Source organism: Physeter macrocephalus, chromosome 12 (genome assembly GCF_002837175.3).
Source record: "Physeter macrocephalus isolate SW-GA chromosome 12, ASM283717v5, whole genome shotgun sequence".
Taxonomy (NCBI): Eukaryota; Metazoa; Chordata; class Mammalia; order Artiodactyla; family Physeteridae; genus Physeter; species Physeter macrocephalus.
The window spans coordinates 49,217,414-49,238,910 of record NC_041225.1 but is presented as its reverse complement, the minus strand read 5'-3'; the positions used below and the strand labels follow the sequence as shown (position 1 = coordinate 49,238,910).

Here is a 21,497-nt window from a genome sequence, read left to right as displayed (position 1 = left end):
CAGAATTTCAGAGGAGGGAAAGAAAAGGAAAACCAAGAAACAGCCTGAGAAGAGGAGAACCATGCTAGGGTGATTCTACCAAAGCCAAGGGCAAAGATCCAAACATTTAATGAAATGTATGACCCTCAATATTAACTACTACAGAGATGACAAGCAAGGAAAAGACTGAAAATTTCCCATTAGATTTAGCAACATAGAGAAGTAATAGGGACCTTGGTGGGAATATTTTGAGGGGGTAAAAGGGCACTGGAAAGCAGAGGTGGCCAGTAACCCTATGTGGACTGGGGCCTGGGGCTTCTCTAAACCATCTGCCAGGGCCCCCCAAGCCTGAGTGCTTTGAGCAAGTAGCAAGTTCAATAGCCAAGAACTAGGCGATCTTAGCTTGGCCGCTGCCAAGCAGGGTGAAGTGGCAGGTCAATTTGCTCACTGTTCTGGGCCTCAGGTTGCACATCTTTAAAAAAGGAGGGAGCTGGAAGCAATGCTTTTAAAACCTGTGTGTTACAAACTTCTGTTTTTGGTAGGATGTTAAGTGGTAGGCTTGATACAATATATATATCCTGTGAATATGTGAGTTCCCGTGATATGTGAAGGATTTTAGGGCAGGGTTTGAGGTCAAATCTTGGTAAACAGGATGCTAGCGCAAGTCCCAGAACCTTTAACATGGGTGGATCACCAAAAAGTTAATCTAGTAGTTTTCCAGTATTTCTCATGTGCCAAACTTACTTGACTCTTGTAGAATTTATTCAGAGCATGCATAGGCTTCTCCTGGAGATGCAGTCCAGCAGCTCACAATGTAGCGACTGACTAACCAGAGGAGCTCTGTGGTCCATTCCAGTCCAGTATTGCAGCAGCCCAGGAGTTTGTATGGAGCCAGAGAGGGAAAGGTCTTCCAGCTACTCTGGGCTGCGAAATAGCGGCAGAGACTGAGCCTTTGGGGCCCTCCAGACAACATGGCCCCTTACATCCTAGTGTACCCCTCTCCAGTTAGCTTCGCAGTGTGTCAGCAAAGAACCCTTGGGGCATTGGTACATCGCCAGGAAAATGAGCTTGCGGAGCCTGCAATTAACGATGGTGGAAGTGCCCTAGAATTGTCAAGATGTAGGTTTTCTTAGAAATGTGATGCTACTGGAAGTAGGTGGCTAAGAAATCCAGAGGGTTCTCCAAGGAGCAAGAAGTGAACTGCAGACCCTGAGCTGGCCTGACAGGTAGATTCAACCGAGAACATGGTGATCGTTGGTACAGGGAATGCATTTGTTGGCCTAAATAGGCCCAGCCGGAGACCAAGGGCTCTGCCAAATGGCCTCGTGTTCATGGAATGGAGGGATGTCTGTGATACCATCTAGGTCAGCCTTTCTTTACTGGACTTCTGCAAGTGAATCAAGCCTTAAAGCCCTATGACATCCATTATATGAGATGAATTAACTTCTCCTCTGTGCGTGTGGAAGGGTACTAGTTATGCACCATCCACGGGAGAAATGAGAAGAGAGTCAACAATTTTCTATGTGTTTGCTTCATATTAAGAAGCCCTAAGAGAGCTGAATCTTTGAAGACTGGAACAAACCCCAAAGGTACCCCTGAAGAACTTCCCTCTGTATGTTGTGGCCATAGGAATCCTATACCTAGCAACATCTTGATGCCAACAGAGCATGAATGAAGGGTCCAGTGGGAGCTCGGGAGCTCTGCGCTGGGAGAATCGTGATGCCTTTGCATAGCTCTTCCACCAAGTACCCGAGAGAATTTACCTTTGACCCCAGGGCAGTGAGAAATCCTGGGGGACTCGGGTTTTCAGGAGCTAAGGGTACCTGTATTCATTGTCTGTTGCTGCATAACAAATTACCATGAAACTTAGTGGCTTAAAATAATGGTTATCATCTCACAGTTTCTGTGGGTCAGGAATTCAGGCATGACCAAGGTGGGTCCTTTCCTTCAGGGTCTCTCACAGGCAGTGTTCAGGGTGTCAGCTAGAGTTGCAGGCATCTCAGGACACGTCTCGGGGGGGACTCTCCTCCGAGTTCACTGACATGGTTGGCAGGATTCAGTCCCTCACAGGCTATGGACCAGAGGCCACATTCAGTGCTTTGCCATGTGGGGCTCCCCATCATGGCAGCTTGCTTCAGCAAAACATACAAGCAAAAAAGATGGAAGTCACTGTCTTTTGTGACCTAATCACAAAAGTGACATCCCATCACTTTAGGTGTAGTCTGTTCCTTAGAAGCAAGACACCAGGTTTAGTCCACACTCAAGGCTAAGAGATTACACAAGGAGGTAGGTGCTGGGGGCCTTCATCTGCCCACCAAGAGCACAGCCAAGTTCCTAAGCAGTTCAATTCCCTAGGGGCCCTGGCCCACTTATCCCCTTCCCAGGATACTAGAATTTCATAACATGCTCAGCAGGGACTTCCCTGGCAGTCCGGTGGTTAGGACTTCACCTTCCAGCGCAGGGGGTGCGGGTTCGATCCCTGGTCGGGGAGCTAAGATCCCACATGCCTCACGGCCAAAAAACCAAAACATAAAACAGAAGCAGTAGTGTAACAAATTCAATAAAGACTTTTAAAAAATGGCCCACATCAAAAAACAATCTTTAAAAAAAATAATAACATGCTCAGCAATTCAAAATGTAGCAGTGTCATGGAATAGCAGATCTCACTGTTATCTTAAGTGTCTTTTTTGAGACGCGGGATTTCCATAACAGTAAGTGAGGGTGACTTGAGGCAAGAAGTAGGAGCAGTATATGTTTATGTGGATGAACAAATTAATCTGCATGTGAAATCCCAGTGAAGTTGACACGAAATAAAAATTTCATGCCTTACAGTGTGTAGTGTTGCCCATGAAATGAGATTAAACGGAATTTCTGGTTTAACAGCTGTCATACTTTGTATACTGCTCGTGTTTTTCTCTTCTAAAGAGTCAAGTTTTGAACCTAGAGGTCAATTACAGATTTGGCATTTTATAGTTTTCGGTCATCTTCCTTTTCCTCATAGCTGAGAGCAGGCTTCCTTGCATAGAACTGAGCTGGGAAATGTATTAGGTGTTCTTGGTCCCTGTCCTGAGGGAGCTGACATTCTGGAAAGGTCACTGGGCCAAGAGCTTTTCCCCTCTCGTCCTTTCTTCCTCACACACGTCAGCTTTGGGGGGGTGTTGGTGGCAGGAGAATAGGGAAGAGACGTGGTCTCCCTGGGACCTCTTCTGGGCTATAGTGGAGGACACAGGGGGACAGAGACGGAAGCGGGGAGCAAGGAAAGGCTGTGCCCCACCCACCTGCAGGGAATCCAGATCGTCACTCCCTTGGGGACAGTGTTCTCCCATGAAACTAGCCCTACCCCCGCTTTACAGCTTATGCCTACTTCCCTTGGCCTTTGCAGCTGTAGGGTTCAGGCAAATGGCACATGTGGAGAAGATAACCCGTTCGTTTTCTATGTCTGGTCTGGCCTCTGGAGCGTGCTCTGGACCTGCGGGAATCGGAGGGACAAACTGCAGCTTTCTGCTTAAAAACAGGTTCACGCGCCTCCCAGGACCTCGTTGAAATCACCCTGTGCCCACCCTTTCAGGCTCCATCTGGGCAAAAGTGGGAGCCCCTGTTAGGATGTTCCTGTGGTGGCTCAGCCAGCAGTGTCCCAGTCTTCCTGTCACTACCCGGGAACGGCAGGCAGCCTGTCCCTCCCTGCTGGGTTCTAGAGCTTGGTAGAAGCTGCTCCTTGGGGGTGGTGATTGAGTGTGAGCCCAGGGGTCCACACGGTGTGCAGGGCCCAGAGTACACCTAGGGGACAGACGGCAGCTATGGATACCCTGATGCCTGGAATGGTGCTGGCACGGAGAGGTGGTGGCTTGGTGACAAGGATATGCAGCAGGCCTGCGCTCACTAGCTGCAGTGAGTTACTTAACCTCCCTGCGCCTCAGTCTCCTCCTGAGTGAATCCATTAAACAGTGCCCCCTCCCACAGGGCTATTTGTGAACATTAAATATGTTAGGTGCTCAGGACAGCGCCTGGCAGCAGGTGTCACTAAGTAGTTGTTTAAAAACAATAAATGCTGGAGAGGGTGTGGGGAAAAGGGAACCCTCCTGCACTGTTGGTGGGAATGTAAATTGATACAGCCACTATGGAGAACAGTATGGAGGTCAAATCTTGGTTTGATTTAGTTTAAAAAACTAAAAATAGAACTACTGTATGACCCAGCAATCCCACTACTGGGCATATACCCAGAGAAAACCACAATTCAAAGAGAGTCATGTACCACAATGTTCATTGCAGCTCTATTTACAATAGCCAGGACATGGAAGCAACCTAAGTGTCCATCAACAGATGAATGGATAAAGAAGATGTGGCACATATATACAATGGAATATTACTCAGCCATAAAAAGAAATGAAACTGAGTTATTTGTAATGAGGTGGATAGACCTGGAGTCTGTCATACAGAGTGAAGTAAGTCAGAAGGAGAAAAACAAATACCGTATGCTAACACATATATATGGAATCTAAGAAAAAAAAATGTCATGAAGAGATTAGTGGTAGGACAGGAATAAAACACAGACCTACTAGAGCATGGACTTGAGGACATGGGGAGGGGGAAGGGTAAGCTGTGACGAAGTGAGAGAGTGGCAGGGACATATATGCACTACCAAATGTAAATTAGATAGCTAGTGGGAAGCTGCCGCATAGCACAGGGAGATCACCTCTGTGCTTTGTGACCACGAGAGGGGTGGGATAGGGACGGGGGGAGGGAGGGAGACACAAGAGGGAAGAGATGTGGGAACATGTGTATATGTATAACTGATTCACTTTGTTATAAAGCAGAAACTAACACACCACTGTGGAGCAATTATACTCCAATAAAGATGTTAAAAAAACAAAACAAAACAAAACAAAACCCTTCCCTGAGGTGGATAATTTCATCAAGGAAGTCACTGCCCAGCTCCCAAGTGGCAAAGGGTTGGCCCAGTGTGTCCCACCCCAGGCCTGATTTCCACTGGGTCATGCTGCATATTTGCGTGACCTTTCCCCTTTCTCTAACTGCCCTCAGCCTCCCCTCTGGGGTGCCAGAGCCCCCCCTTCGAGAGTTTGCCTCCTAGACACAGAGCCATTGTCAATTCTGGACATTTTAGTGATAATAATTATTATGCTCTACTCTCTGCTTCAAAGTTACCGGGTCTGCCTCTCCATCACTCCCTCCTGTTTTCACACTCGAGAATAAAATCCCAAATGTTTCTAATATATGATCACATCTTTTCTCCCTGCTGCCCAGTGCTAAAATGGGGATGATCATCATGATCATAACACTCTGTTTACGGGCTGCTGCCAGTTTAATGAGCTTGTGCAATAAAATAAAAGGCATGTGCACAGCATTACAGTTCTGTGATAACTGACAGTCATCCTCACGTGGGGTGTTTCTAACATCCCCGCTTGGCACCTGTTCAGGTGCAGGGATGAGGCAGGGTAGGCAGCAGAGCAGTGACTGGCTGGTGGAGAGATGGAAAGAGTTGGAAAAGGAAGCTCTGACCCCGTGCCAGGGGTTAGCATCTCAGAACACCTCTCTGGAAGCATCCTCGGCCAATAAATGACACTGAACACTCAAGAGGTGGATGGTTAGGAAGCACTGTGAGACCCACCTGAACTTGGAGAAATTAAGTCAGTTGAATCTTTCTTTAAAAAATGAAAAGTCCAAAAAGAAACTACAGGTGGAGAACCAGCTCAGAGGAGCGCGCATTATTCGGGAGCTGCTGTGGTAATCAGGACAGCAGCCCAGGGCTGGCATCTGTCTCTGCACACAGCGGTGGTCCCGCCCTTCCTCCTGGTTCCACCCTCACACCCATCTTTCCTGCTCGCTAGCTCTTCTCTCCAGTAAAACCCCTGAATCTTTAATGAATTATAAACATGTTTCTCATCCATCTGCCGGCGCTAGATCTCAGTGTTGGCAGCTCTTTCCATTCCCCTGGTGCCCCTAATAGATCTTGCTGTTTGATGAACCTTTTAGATCCTCTGACAGGAAGCCCACGCACATTCTGACTCCTCGCAGTGGCCTGTTTTAAGGATTTTTCCTGGCCCCTTGGCCTTGTTGCTGCCAGTGCCCAGGGCTCGCCTCCAAGCGGGACTGCAGCCCCCCTGGGCTTTGAAGGGCAGGTGGCTCATGCGCAGGGCCTTGTCCCCTTGGGCTCCTGTGCCTTAACCAGGTTGAGTTCACAGTGGATGCTAGGGACAACTACCACATTAGAAGTCACGGAACCTGGACGCAGCTCATCTCGGCCTCTCAGCAGGCGTGTGACCTTGAGTGAGATCCTGCGCCTCAGTTGTTCTCGTCTGTGGAGTAGAGGTTCTCAGAGGCTGTTGTGAGGGTCCGAGGAGACGGAGGATGTGTCCAGGCACCATGAGCTGAGAGCAGGGACAGGAGGAAGACAGAGCTGAGGGCCAGAGCCGGGAGCCGGGATGCCCGTGCCTCGGGGCTGTGACGCACTGCCTGCTGGCGGCCCGCCCTCCCTTGGGCCTGTGCACACAGGAGGCGCTTATGGGACTTCTGCCCAACCTCGAGGAAGAGCCCCTGTCCTTTATCCTGCAGGAGCAGGAGGCTGGAGGGGGCTGAGGCCCAGGAGCAAAGCAGCCCAGGCGCCAATGGACGCCTGTTGGGCCAAGTTCTGCCCACTGTAGGAGGTTGGACTAGGTCATCTCCAAGCCCCTTCCTTCCTCGGCTGAACTCTGAGTTTGTAGTTCTAGTTCAAAAGCATTGAACGTTGCCTGGAGGCAATATTATTATGACAATAATAATTCTCACCACCATTTACTCAGCAGCTATGAAACAAAACACCACGTGTTTGGCCTGTATTCTCTGCAATCTTCACAAACAAGCCTGAAAGGGAGGTATTTGTCCTCATTTTACAGGTGACAGCACTGAGGCTCAGAGAAGGTAAAGGACGTGCCCAGGGGCACACAGCCAGCTTCCAGCAGATCCAGGATTCACAGCGACGTCACAGCCCGGGCCCCTTTCTCTAACACGACGCTCTCTTTGCTCTCTTGGCCGCCTCCTGCCCTGTCCTCTCAGACACAGGGCAGGACCACTCGCTAAGGCCGCCTTTCCAGCCTGTGCAGGATCTGGCTCCACCCAGCGGGAGGAGGCGTCTGCAGATTTAAACGTGATGTTAAAAATAATGATAGGGGCTTCGCGGGGCTTCGCGGGGCTTCGCGGGGCTTCCCGGGGCTTCCCTGGTGGCGCAGCGGTTGAGAGTCCGCCTGCCGATGCAGGGGACACGGGTTCGTGCCCCGGCCCGGGAAGATCCCACGTGCCGCGGAGCGGCCGGGCCCGTGAGCCATGGCCGCTGAGCCTGCGCGTCCGGAGCCTGTGCTCCGCAACGGGAGAGGCCACAAGAGTGAGAGGCCCGCGTACCGCAAAAAATAATAATAATAATAATGATAGTTACTATTTGTCAAGCATCTATTATTACCTAACATATTAATAATTTAGGGGGAAAAATCTACAAGCTAAAAGTTGTTGTCTCCACTTTCCAGATGAAGATACTGAGTCTTAGAAAAGTAAATTTGGATGACCAGCCACACAGTTGAGCCTCAGCTGCAGAACGGCCTTCGCGGCCTTTCGTTCAAATCAACCACGCTTATTACACGTCAGCGACGATCAAAGCTTCTGATTTCTGATGCTCTGGGAACCTTTAGCAGGAGAGCATTGGGCCCAAGCTCTGTTTTACAGACGAGCAGACAGCAGCCTGCAGAGGTGGGTGGTTCACCCACCGTCTCGCAGCTGGTCAGTGGTATCCAGACCCCTGGGCCAGTATTCTGCCAGCTGCCTCACTGGGCATCCGGCCTGCGGGTCCAGAACCATGCTGTGACGGGGATGCTGTACCCTGTTTGTGTCCATCCATCCCTATCTCACGTTGTGAGATCCAGCACCTCCTCCTCCATGAAGCCTTCTTCACCCACTCCACCCCCCACCCCCGCCCCCCGGGCGGAGGTCCGCTTCCCTCTGTTCTCCCAGCGCCACATGCGTGCCGCTGCGTCACTGTGCGGCCATACCCCTGCCCCCCCAGCTGGATGCCTCCAAGGCAGGAAAAGGAGCCCCGTCCCCAAAAGCTCTCTAAGCGGGCAACTCCCAGTACCTCCTGCACCAACTTGCCCCCGAATAACTTACCTCATAAAAGCTGGGATTTGGGATCCCATCGCCACCCAGGGTGTGGAATGGGACGCCGTCTCCAGCGCAGTGCCCAGGCCTGACCCTCAGCGCAGCCCTGGCATCACGGTCTTCTCAGTTATCCTGCTCGTCTCTCTTCTCTCCCCGTCTCTGATGGAGACAGGGAGGTTCTGCTAAGCTCTCTGCTTTATCACCTTCCTATAAAGAGACAGATGATTACCCTTCCACTCCCTGACACCCCCCTCATTCCTTTGGTGCTCACCGTGCTCACTGCCGCCTACCCCTCTGCCTGGGTCCCTCCCAGCCCCTCCTTGCCCCCCATGGACCCTGCAGCACACCAATCGAGGGACCCCCCCCCCAAGTCCACCTCTGCCAGCCCCCTGCCCTCCTCCCTCCCCACTGCTCCCAGCTTAGACTCAGGTCTGAATCCAAAGGTAGGCAAGTCCAAGGCCTCTTCTCACTAGGGGCCATTTCAAGGCATTTTCCTCCTCTTTTATAAAGGTTATTTAATGCACAACAAATCACCCCCAAACTTCAGTGGCTTAAAACAACAGGAATCATTGATTGTCCTTGTGGTCTCTGTGAAGTAGGAATTCAGAGCATCTTGGCTGGGCGGTTCAGGCTTGGAGCTGCTAGAGCTGCCGTCATCTGAAGGCTTGACTAGAGCTGGTGGACTCACTTCCAGGGGAGCTCATTCCTGTGTCTGGCAAGTTGGTGCCGGCTGTGGGCAGGAGACTTCAGTTCCAGCACACGTCAGCATCACTCCACAGGGCTGCTTGAGTGTCCTCACGGCATGGCAGCTGGCTTCCCTCCAAGTGGCCAAGGCAGAGTCTTCGGTGCTTTTATGATTTAGCCTTAGAACTCACACACTGTCACTTCCATCATATTCTATTAGTCCTATAAGCTAGCCCTGATTCAGTGAGGGACAGAACTATACTAGGACCAGTAGTTGAGAATCCCCGGAAGCCATCTGGGAGGCTGGCTACCTCCCCTTTTAAAAGCATAAAAGGCTAAGTCATCAGCTGACCTAGGAATGCATTTCCTGAATTTCTTTCTCTCTTTCTCCATGAATGGGCATCTGATATACGTATCTCTTGTTCTAGGGACATGGAGATAGACAAGCGTCCTTCCCTAGAGGAACTCATAGTCAAGTGGGGGAGACAGTCCATCTTGAGAAGTGCCAGGAGAGAGATATGTACAAAATTATGAGAGCACAAAGGACAGGTCATTACCTATCTGGGGCAGTATGGAACACCTTTGTAGACAAGAGATATTTGCTCTGGGTCTTGAAGGATGAGTAGGAGTTCATCTGGTGGAGAAAAGAGAAAGGACACTGCTCCATGCAGAGGTAATAGTGAGAGCAGTGACAGAAAGTTATGGCAGCATATGAAGTTGCAATTGTGGAAGGTCTTGAAGGCTGTGATAGGGAGTTTGGACTTTCTATATCAGGAGCCACTGAAGGCTTCAAGCCAGAGGAAGACCTGGGCAGAGCTTTGTGGAGACTGGACATGACTGGCAGGGGCAGAGGGTGGAGGCAAGATGACTGGTCAGGAGACTACTGCAGGAATCCCCCAGAGGAGTAAAGACTCTCTGAGCCGGGCCCATGGGGACTAGAAAGGAGACGTGGGTTCAGGGGGTGGGGATTTATTAGTAGGTGGAGCTGACGTGATGTGGTGAGAAGTTGTCTCTGTGGGGGGAGCACAGGCAGGCCTGAAGGTCATGACCAGCCTTTCCACTGTCTCTTCCCCTGGGGCCTTCCTTTCCCAATTCTTGGCTCCTTGTGGCTGACCCATCCCAGTCTGTGCTCAGGTCCTGAGCACAACAGCCCTGCCTTGTCTGTGTAAGTCCTCTTATTCAGGGTTTGCTCTTCTAGGAAGAAGTGTTCAGAATTATTAGGGAGGCCAAAGGGATGTCATGCCCTTTGGCCTAGGATTGAGGTTCTTAAGTGTTTCAGGCCACAGACTTCTTTGAGAATCTACTGAAAGCTATGAACCATCTTCCCAGGGAAGAGAATAAAGACACATTTGGGTATACACATTTGCAAACAATGTCAGAGGGCCCACAGTCCGCTTGAAGTCCATCCTTGGGTCTCTGGACCCCAAGTTAAAAGCCCCAAGCCTAGGAAGAAATTAGAAATTGAGGAGAGGAAATGTTTGACTCACCAAACATCTGTTATTTACTTCCTCATTTAATACCCCTGTAACAGCAAGAAACAGGAGGCAGCATTTACCCAGGATTGCCCCTGGTGGCCCCAGCCTCACTTGGTGGGTTTATTTCCATTATTATAGTAATTTTCGGGCTGCGGGCTACAATTTTCACTTGCAGTGAGGTATTAAATTGATATTACCCCAGATGTAATTGTCATACAAAATGATCCTGGACATGGGGAAATGAATGCTTTTCAAGATGGGGTTTTCCTGCGAATGCTGGGTTTTAGGGCTCTGCCTCTTTAAATATGCCGGATTTCGGTGTGTGTGGCCAGAAGTCAGGGGTCAGCATGGTGTGGTCGGCTGGAGCTGCTGGCCCAGAACACAGTGAGGCCTTGGCAGGCTGGGATGGACACAGACTGGGCAGCAGAGCCCAAGGCTCAGGGGTGGGCTTATGTGGCTACCAGGAACTATGTGCTGTAACCCAGGCACGCGGGAAATCCCGCATTTATGTTCTGTACGTCAACTTAATTCGACTCCAAGCCCAAGTTCCCCTGAGGTGGTGGGAGATTCAGCTCTAATCATTCTCGGAGCTTCCTGGGCTCCCCCGTAGGGCCAGGTGAGGCCCTGGGGTCTTACGCAGTGCTGTGCAGCTGGAGGGGGCCCCACCAGACACCGGGCATCTGTCCACACCAGTGATGACCTTGGTTCCAGCCCTTGAGATCTGCTTTGTCTCTAAAGGTCTTCTTGTCCCGCTGCCTTGCCTTCCCCAGATGCACCCTGCTGGGGTACTGCACGGACCTTCCTCCTACCAGCATCATCATCACCTTCCACAACGAGGCCCGCTCCACCCTGCTCAGAACCATCCGCAGGTAAGAGCCTTCCCGTCCGTCAGACTTCCAGGCTGGCACTTGGCGAGGGCATGTCTGTCCGCGCGGGGAGGGACACCAGTTCAAGTGTTTCTGAGTACCTGCAGGCACTGTTCAGCACGCTCCACATGCATCCGCTAGTAGTCACTCCTCACGCTCCTATGAGGGCAGCTATTATCCCATTATATAGGAGGAAAGATAGAGGCCTGAGGCATCGGGTTACTTATAGAAGGTCACTGGAAGTCATAGAGGACTTGGTCCCAGAGCACTTGCCCTTAACCACTGCGTAGACTGCCTCTAGAACATGAGTTCTCATTTTCACGGCTGATGAGGAAGCCGGGGCCCCGAGTGGCTGAGTACATCCTCCACCCCCAGCATCAGTCTGGGATTAGAACTCGGGTCTGCCAAGATCATCCGAGAGAGACTCCTTGCCTTCCAGGCTGACCTCTTCTCCTCCTTGGAGGAGTCTTCTGATGCCACGCACCTCCATCCCCCTCAACACACACACACACGCACACGCACACGCACACACACACACACACACACACCCCATCAGGGCCTTCTTCTGGGCTGCTTCTCTGCACATCTCTACTCTAGCACTTAATGCATTTTTCCCAGATGTAATCCTCAATGAACTCCTGACGGGTAAGGCCTGTATCTTATTCATGTCTTACCTAACCTCCCTGTGGCATAATAATTAGTCCTACGGCATAGAGCTGCTTTGGTTAATTCAGGTAAAGGACTGAGACTGTGCTGGCACAGAGCAGCCATCCCTGTATCTGCACAGCTAGTGAGCTCTCAAAAGAAAAGAGGCTCTGGGGTACCTAAAAAGGCACCACACTTGGAGTCTGAAGACCTGGGTCAAGTCCCCACCCTACCACTTCCTTGCCTTGTGACCTTGGACAGGTCATTAGCCACATCTGTAAAGATGGTGATAGAAAGGTCTTTCATGTTTCAAGTTCTATCACATTTCCCACAAGAAGACATTACCCTGGGACATTTGGGGGCCATTATAATGTGGGGACCCCAGGTCCCCCGCGCTTTCCTTACACTATGTTTATGTTCTCGGGGGCACTTCAGCTGCTGCCCTCAGACTCATCCCTTTCAGCTCTAAGACATATTTCCCCTTCTCTTCCTGCTGCTTCTCCGTCTCTTTATAATAGTCATAATGGTACTTTATGATAATAATATTAACATGTTAAATGTATGCTGAGTTTTATGGTCCACAGAACACACTTTATCTCTCACTTCAGTTGGAGCCCCATCGAACCTTGGGAAGTCCAGGTGAACGTAGTGAACGGAGGCCAAGTCCGCAGAGCTGGGAAGCACAGGAGCCAGGATTCGGGTTTCTGACTTCCTGGGTGGAAGTGGGGAGCAGTAGGGGTGCAGCCCCAGCGCCTCTGTCTGCCAGCCTGATGGAGGGCTTCCCCCGAGGCCCTGGGGCCCTGCACTCTGAAGGGGACTTGGGGCCCATCAACACCATGCTCTTCAGAAGGCCCCATGAAGTGCCAGACTGTACCCCACATTCTGCTGGGCGCTTTGCTGAGAGAGCTCAGGACCTCTTTCCTGCCTCTCAGCAACTTCAGTGTGAGCCAGGCCCCTGGCTCAGACCCAAGTGTGATGCATGAAAACAGCAGAATTAGGGCCCGAGAGCCAGGTATGACCAGACGGGCATTAACATCATTAGCAGGCAGCATGGAAGTGAATCTTAGGGGTGGAGGCAAGAAGATTACTTCTAGGAAATTCCGTGACCGGGTGTCATTTGCCTTGGGAAGCCGTACCTCCCTTTTACTCCCTATCCTGTTGCACAAATTATTCGCTAGCCACTGAGAGAGAATTGAATGAAGAGCACTTCCTATCTCACTTTTGTTGTTGATGAAAGGATCTTTTCTAAGGCGTCTTTTCATCTTTAACTTTCTAGAATTCTCATGGGTTTGCTGCCAGGCTCTGGCGAGGGAAGGACGCTCGAGGAACTGGGAAGGAGCGAGTTGCCCTCTCGTCCCTCCCATGCAGCACCTGCGTTAGCCGGGGCTGGGGGGTGGGGAAGGCACACGTGAGGGCACTCAGAGCCAGGCAGAGGCACGATGCAGTGGGTGATGCGGGGAGGGAGAGAGAATCACGGCCTTGACGAGTTAGGGGGCTTTTCTCACTTAAGGACTGAGAAAAGCCCTGAAGAATGGTTTATCTTGACTGGTGTTGCCACGAGACGCTGTGTATATGTGAGACCCAGGGCCGCCCCCTTCTTCTGGAGCATCCTCCGGCCCCCTGCCTCCCAGGGGGGGCTCTGGAGCATGCTGACTGGCCAGTTTATATCTTGAATCTCCTTGCTGTGGCTTTTGGTAATAACCTAGATTTAGAGGAGCAGTCTCTCAGATTCAGATGGTTAAGAAATTGGACCCTGGGGCCAGATTTGCCCACTCTGCCCTTACCAGCTGTGTGACCTCGGGCACCTCCTTCACCTCTCTGCCTCAGTTTCCTTTTCTGCCAAACAAGGAATACTGGTAATAACTGCCTCACATGATTGTGGAGAGGAGTGAACCACTTCAGGTAGGTAAAGGCCTTGGAACAGTGCCTGGCACAGAGTGAGCCTGGGTAGGTGACAGCAGGTGTCATGAGGCACCCCCAGCCCGGGTAGGCAGCAGGGTTCTGATGCTGTGGCTCTCAAGCTTGAGCAGACATCAGAATCCCCTGGAGGGCTCGTTAAAACATGGTTTCTTGGGCCCCATCCCCACATATTCCAACTCAGTAGGTCTAGAGTGGGGCCCAAGACTTTGCATTTCTAACAGGTCCCCAGGTGATACTGATGCTGCTGGTTCTGGGGTCACACGCTGAGAACCAGTATCATCATCATGATCAATCCTCAGATTCCGGGAGCAGCTGCTGGGCACCAGGCAGGGTGCTAAGCTCCTTTTCTGTGGCTGAGGCAGTTGTGCTGACAGTTCGGTGCTTCCTGAAGCTCTCCGGTGAGTGAATGGCAGATACGCAGACACAGCACTCGAACCCAAGTCGGTCTGACTCCAGAACGACTAAACTCAACTGTCAACCGGCCCCAGGTCTTCATTCAACTGGTATTTATGGAACGTCTGTTAAACGCTGCCTGCCCATAGCCCCGTGCAGTTCACAAAGCAATTTCAGATACATTTCCTCATTTCATACACACAGTAGCCTGTGAAGTAGGTCAAGTATTAACATCACCTGCCTTTGCAAGGAAGATGTAATTACAGATGGAAATGAAGGCTGGGACCTGCCCGGTGTCTTGCTCAGGATCGCATAGTAATAGAAGGTAGTGGCTGCCTGGCCTCCCACGCTGCTGTACCTGCCATCTCTCAGGGGCCTCCGGGGGGGCCCCATGGTTAGGGCGCGGCGGGCAGAAGGTGTAGACGCTGCTGGAAGCTGCCCTCTGGCAGAGAGCGAGCTGTGGATAGGAGACTCAGTTCTAGGATAATTCCCAGGACGAGTGTGACCCCCGATGCGCCCATGAGGCGAGCGCTCACTCCCCTGCGAGGCTGTGAAAGGAAAGGGCGCGGAACAGTGCAGTGGGGGTGAAGCAAGGAAAAAGCTGGGCCCTGGAGGAAAGGGAGGGTCGGCTTGGCTGTGGAGGGACTGGTGAGCTTTCCTGGCAGAGAACTGGTGAGACCAAAGGAGGGAGATGGAAGCCACCAGGGTCCAGGGGATGAGGGTGGGGTGTGCAGCAGAAGAGAGGACCCAGGGGGACCATCTGGGCCGAGCCAGGTCCCCTGGGCTGGACTTGACCTGTCTCCTTCTCCAGCCACCCCAGGCACCCAGAGCACCTGCCCATCTCAGGCCCTCCCAGCCCCGAGTCACTTTTTCGGTGACCCCTACCATCACTCCAATTGCTCTGTTTAGAGGAGCAAAAACCAGCCAGGTGTCACCAGGAAATGGTGTAATTAGCACTTACCGCTGACGATTTCATTCTTTTTTTTTTTTCTTTTTTAAACCCTGGACATTTTTTATTCGCTAATCATCTCTCAGTTCAACCAGCACAGAGCTGCACGCGATTTACCTTTTGATGTTCACAGAAGAGAACTCTTGAATTTCAAAGAGCCGGCAGGGATTTGGGGAGATCGCGTGCAGAAGCTACAGTCGTAATCAAACCTCATTAGAGGGTATTCTTCCAGCAACTTTTCCTTCTCTCTCAGCCTCGCTCTCCCCATCCCTCTCTGATTAGAAGGCTGGTTGTTGGGTTTGGTGTGTTTCCTTTCGGATGATTGTGGCGAGGGTTCCCTCCCACCCCCTCCTGCCCTCCCTGTCCCCACCTCCCAACAGCGGGCTCAGGGCTTGGGGTCGGGGTTCCTCTCTCCCCTTCACACTAGTTGCCATGGTGAGAACTAAGGTTTCATAAATAAAGGTAGCTCCAGGCGAAGTTCTCCTCCTGGAAAGTCTCTGCATCCTGCTTAGAAAGGACAGCTCCCCAGAAACAGGGCTCAGGTGCACACACGCCTCCGCCAGCACCCATCTGAACCCCGTCCTCAATACACGCAGGGCGCTGGGTGCCCCACGGTGGGTGGTGTGGCCCAGGAATGTTTCTGAGGAACCATGCAGTTTGGCGTGTTCAGGAGAAGCAGGATCCAGCCATCTCAGGCCTGAAACCCAGAATGAACACAGAAACCTAACCTTGCCCTGTGGGTACAGATCCACAGCACAGGAGAGGAAATGAAGTCAATTCAAAAATCACCACTGATGCAAAAAACAGTAATAATTGCTACACTTGGTATCACTGTTATCAGCAGACACTGTGCTAAATGTTTTAGAAACATTCTCCTTTAATTCTCCCAACAGCCCTGTGATTGATAGGTCCTATTATTATCCCTGTTATACAGATGGGAATACTTTACTGCACAGAGCAGTAAAGTAACCTGCCCAAGATTACACAGCCTATAGTAAGTAGCTCCTAGACCACAAGCTTCTCACAGAGCTCACGTCTCCTTTGATCCTCATCATATACCCAGCACCCAGCACATAGTAGGTGTGCACTAGATGGAGTGAATGGGGTCATGGGCCAAGGCACAGCTGGACTCTGGCAGTACAGACAGTAGCTTGACAAGGCCCCTGCCGCCGGGGAGGTGGCCATTTTGATGGGCCAACAAAACCAGCCCTTGGAGTCAGGCTGGCGTGAGAGCCGCAGGAAGCTTCAGATACAAACAGCTGAGGGACCCCAGGGAGGAAGCAGTTCATTCTCACTAAGTGGCTTGGAAAGGCGCTAGAGAGGAAGTGACATTTGAATGGATCCTTGTGGCACAGGAGGGGCATTTCACGCTGTGGCAGCGGTAGGAGAATGGCCCTCAGTTGTGACAAGCAGGATGTCTGCAGATAAAGGCACTGGGCACGAGGAGGCTGGAAAGAGGGCTGGCTCCAGGTCGGGAAAAGCCTTGAAGAGCATGCTGAGGGTTTGGGGTGTAGATTGTGGGGAGTCTTTTGTCAACCTATGTACTTGCATTAGTGAGGAAAGTCACACGACCGGAGATCACATCTATGCTTCAGAAAGCTCACTCTGGAGATCACGGGAGGATGGCCTGACAGGTCAGGCTATTGAAAAAAAAAACAGGCAAAAGAGGTTGGATCAGGTTGGAGGTATAAGAGGTGAAGGTGATTTGAGTGATATTTTTCAAGGAAAACCAGCACATCTTGGTCACTGATGCGATGCAGGATTTCGGGGAGAGGGAGGGTCGTTGAGGGTGGCACTGGATCTCTGGGTGCTAGGTGGGTGGTGGTGACATTCACTAAGACACAGCAGAGTTGTATCCCAGTGGCTCACAGGTGACTGGACAAAGCTTTTCGGTTGTTCTGAGTTTTATTCTTCAAATGCAATGGTGTCTATTTAAAGCTCAGGTTGATACATGTATTTGCCGCTGGAAGTCATAATGATCTTTCCTCTTCCAATCTCACAGCATATTAAACCGCACCCCTATGAATCTCCTCCAGGAAATCATATTAGTCGATGACTTCAGCAATGACCGTAAGTACCATCGCTCTCCTGTGCTGTGGACACAAATGTCTGTTCCCAGCCCCTGTGTAACCAGCAGAGGTGAGCCCACCGCTTCCCTGGGGGCGGAAGAAGCCTGGGTTTGTAGTAGGTTGGAAGACATTGAGTGTCCAGGCGGGGCTCAAGAAGTACATAAACCTTACATTTGAGAAACAATGTCTTGGGTTCTCTGCCATGAGTCTTTGAGGATCTAACCAGATCAATTCAGTAGATTCTTGATGGGGTTGGTGTGTGTATGCATGTGTGTCACTGCCCCCAACCTACATTCCTGGACTTGAAGAGACCCCATACCTTCAAAGAGACCCCGAGCCCTGAAGCAGGGCCCATGACTAGAGATTCCTCACTCGTATACTCTGATAATCCGCCAGCCTGATCTGAGGCCACCTACCCTCTTCCTTTCATTCCCACGGCAGGACTCGTGCGGAGGGGGGGTTTCAGTTTTTGGGACATCCCATCACTTGGCCATGACACAGTGAGCAGCTGCCTTCCAGCCTTCCAAACACTGGTCATTACCATCCCCTAGTCATCCTGTCCAAGAACCTGGGTCCCACCCAAATTCACAGTCCAAGTCCACTTTCCCCGAGAAAAGCACGTGGGAGGTTTCAGACACCCGTGTGTTCAGATTGACGATCAGGTACGATCCTCGCAGAAGCACTGTTACACTTCAAGTGTGGATAGTGCTGGCTCCTCTTCCGAGAACTGTCACACCAGCCCCACTGCTGCTGCAGGCAGAACCGCCTCTTCCCAGTGACAGACCAGGGGAAGCAGGTGATGGCCACTGGGGACAGCTCCGAGTCCCAGAAGAGTGGAGTCTCTCCCCACCAGCCCTGATGCTGGAAGCTGGGCATCGGAGCCACTACCACACTGGGGTCTGCTGTAGGAAGGCTGGAAACCCACACCTCTCACACAGCCTCAGAACCTTGGAAGTCACGCACAAGTGGGTTGTGCGCCAGATCCAGGGTAATCAGATCGGACTTGAGTCCTGAAACTCAGTGATCTGATCTCCCGTCCCCAGTGAGAAAGGGGTTGGAGCTGGGGAGACACTCGTCCTGCCGGGAGGTAGCTGGCACTGAGGCTGGAGACGGGAATGCTGCTGGATTCACTTAGAAGCAGAATAGCTTAATGGTTAGAGCATGGCCTCTGGAGCCAACTGCCTGGCTTCAAATCCGAGACCTGTCACTGACTCACTTACTAGCTGTGTGCCTTGGGCAAATTATTGACCTCTATGTGCATCAGTTTCCTTGCCTGTAAAATGGGGATAACAATGATATATAGGGTTTATATAAGGATGAACGTGTTAACATATTTGAAGTGCTTAGAACAGCACCTGGCTCCGAGGAAGCTCTTGTAAGTCTTTGTGGTCACTCTGTAGAGTCCAGACCCAAGCGGAGAGGCTGAGGTTGGCCAACCAGTGAAGCAAAATCAAAACTTATGATGTGGCGTTCAGAGCCCAGGAGTGCTGGGGCAGGCGGGCACGCCAGGGCGACCCAGGGTGAATGCCTAGGATGGGTCTCTTGCCTATCCCAGCACATTTCCCTGCATGGTGGAGAGCTGGACCACCTCTGGGTGACGGGATACACCGGACGGATCCCCTAACAAATAGGGTCTCCTGTAGTGAGTCCATGAACTGAAAGGAAACTCCAAAATTTGTCTCATCCATTCTCTGGCCTCCCAGCGGCTTTTTATCAGGCCCCACGTAAGTGAATAGGACTCTGATCATGCTTTGAATGATCTATAAAAAAGCAGAAATGTCTCCAGGTGACCATGCCCAGATTTCCCATCTGGCAGTGTTCCAGCAAGTACGCAGGTGCCACTGTGTGACTGACCTGCTCCAAAGTGGCCCCCTTGCGGCCACTTTGCACAGACTGGGCCACGTTGTATTTTGCTAGCTGTGGTCAGTCAGCCCCTTCCAAAGCCCAGAGACACCCTGGCATCAAGACAGGGCACCGCGGTTGGGGCCGGGGACGGCAGGCAGGGCTGCCTCACCTACTCCCCCGCTAACCTCCACCCCAAGGCGCTCAATCCACGTGACCTTTTGTCTTTGCAGCCGAGGACTGCAGACAGCTCATCAAGCTACCCAAGGTGAAATGCTTACGCAATAACGAGCGGCAAGGTGGGTCTGTGCTGCTGGGCGGGGCCGGGGTGGGGGTGGGGGTGGGATGCGTTTGGATGTGTGTTCTGTGTGGTCCCAGACAACGGAGCGACGCTGGCGCCCACTCGGCCGATTGTCCCTCCTGCAGGTCTGGTGCGGTCCCGGATCCGGGCTGCTGATGTTGCCCAGGGCACCACCCTGACTTTTCTCGACAGCCACTGTGAGGTGAACAGGGACTGGCTCCAGCCCCTGCTGCACAGGGTCAAAGAGGTGAGCGAGGTGGGTTCCGTGCCCCCTACTTCCGTAAGCTCAGGACTTCACGTATGTCCTCAATCCCTTGGGGGATGGGTGGGACAGATTGCTGTCCCCATTTTATAGATGAAGAGAATGGGGGAGAGTGGCCTTCCCCGGGGTCACCCAGCAGGCAGCGGTGGAACAAAGCCCAGGACCTCTTCTTTGCATCACACTGTCACCCAAAGCAGGCCTGCAGGTGGGGCTGCCTATGGCTGGTACATGACACACGCAGCTTCCTGGCCAAGAGAACTGCCCAGGACGATTTCTCCCAGATGTTAGAAAGTTCCAGAAAGGGAGTGCTGATGAGTGTCATTTGTGAAAAGGAGGCAGTGGAATTAACCAGGCCTCATAACGCAAATCCTGAGGCTTCTGACTTACCTCCAGCCACGTGTCACCCTCATCCAAAGGCCAAGGTGGGAGCGGGGGTGGGGGGGTGGATGCTAAGAGGCCTGAATTCCTTGCCTCTGTCTGCCCTTAAATTACTCTAGAATTCTGTCTGCTTTCTCTCTCTGGGTCTCAGTTATTCCTCTTGAAATTTAAAAAAATATTTTTTAAATGTTCCCATCATTATTTTATATTCCCAAAAATCCATCCACCCCTCCCCTGCCTTGATCTGCAGAAAGCACTGCAGGCTTAGATGCCAGTGTCTGTGACTAGCATTTATGCTGTCCATTTCCTCCCTGAGTTACTGTCTCCTGCAGCTGCTCTGTGAAGTGGGAAGCCGGGTGTTTTTAACATACCCATTTCACAGGTGAGGATACAGCCTCTGGGAGAATCATATAATTTGGGCTGATATTTCCTAGCTGGTACCGCCAACACCAGGGACCTCAGTGTTGCCTCAACAGCATCTCCCCCTGTGCTGTGGTTATTTCCTTCTCACTCTTCAAGGTGGCTCCTTGACTCCTATTGCAAAATGATGGTTTTCAGAGGATAAAAGAATTGAGATGTGTGAACTGCTCAGAGTACTAAGAAATCCTTACCAACTTTGTTCATCCGTTGAGAGAACCTCGGTGGGTGTACAGAGTTCCCACACCTGGGCCTAGATGTTAAAATCCATCCCGTGACCACTTTCTCTGAGATCGGGAGGGCTCGTTTAAGTGTGTGACATAACCAGGTGAAGAGGTCTGGATGGAGACATAGTCGGTTATGAGCAGACCATTCTGTTGAGGGGCTTGGCCCGGCGCTGGAGGCCCTTCCACGTCCTCCCCTCCCTTTGTGCTCCATCTACAAATGCAGCAAGCCTCCCCAGTCTAACACTCTTACAAAGCTAGACTGCTCCTCCTCCTTGACCGTGCCCGACATGCCCACTGCTTCATCTCCCTCTGATCCCTTCCTGTCCCTGGATGCCCTTCCCCTCCTCACCACAACCCCCTTGCTCTCCAGGGCCTCACCCACGTCTCCCCTCCTCCAGGAAGTCTTTCCTGACTGCGTGGTCAGCTGGGATCACTCCCAGCAAGAATTGCCCACTTAGCCCTACAATTTCCTTTTCTGGGTTTAGTTCTCTATCTCCCTTAACAGATGACAAACCCAGGGTGGTACCCATCATCTCATTGGGGTCACAGAGTAAGGTGCTCAGTGTTTGGAAATGATAATATGAAACTAGATGCAACGGGAGGTGATAAGGTTGGAGTAGGAGGAAAACGGGCTCGCTTCGTGCCTCTAAGATAACTACCAGACATTTGTCGAACACCTATTTTGGGCAGAGTTTCGAGGGAGAGTTGGGATGGACCATGGAAAAGGAATCCACACCCTGCTTTCTTCCCCAACCCGGAAACTCTTTTTTTTTTTTAACGTCTTTATTGGAGTATAATTGCTTTACAATGGTGTGTTAGTTTCTGCTTTATAACAAAGTGAATCAGTTATACATATACATATATCCCCACATCTCTTCCCTCTTGTGTCTCCCTCCCTCCCACCCTCCCTATCCCACCCCTCTAGGTGGTCACAAAGCACCGAGCTGATCT

The 21,497-nt window shown here is 51.6% G+C and overlaps 1 protein-coding gene across 1 annotated transcript in view; it reads left to right on the top strand.

The window, feature by feature from the left end:
* Window positions 1-21,497, top strand: part of GALNT14 (polypeptide N-acetylgalactosaminyltransferase 14) — a 91,358-nt gene that overhangs the window by 29,842 nt on the left and 40,019 nt on the right. The window contains exons 3-6 of the mRNA XM_028496594.1: window positions 11,048-11,146; window positions 17,053-17,120; window positions 19,195-19,260; window positions 19,388-19,509. Of these exons, the coding sequence (XP_028352395.1) occupies window positions 11,048-11,146; window positions 17,053-17,120; window positions 19,195-19,260; window positions 19,388-19,509 (355 nt within the window). The remainder of the gene's footprint in view (window positions 1-11,047; window positions 11,147-17,052; window positions 17,121-19,194; window positions 19,261-19,387; window positions 19,510-21,497) is intronic.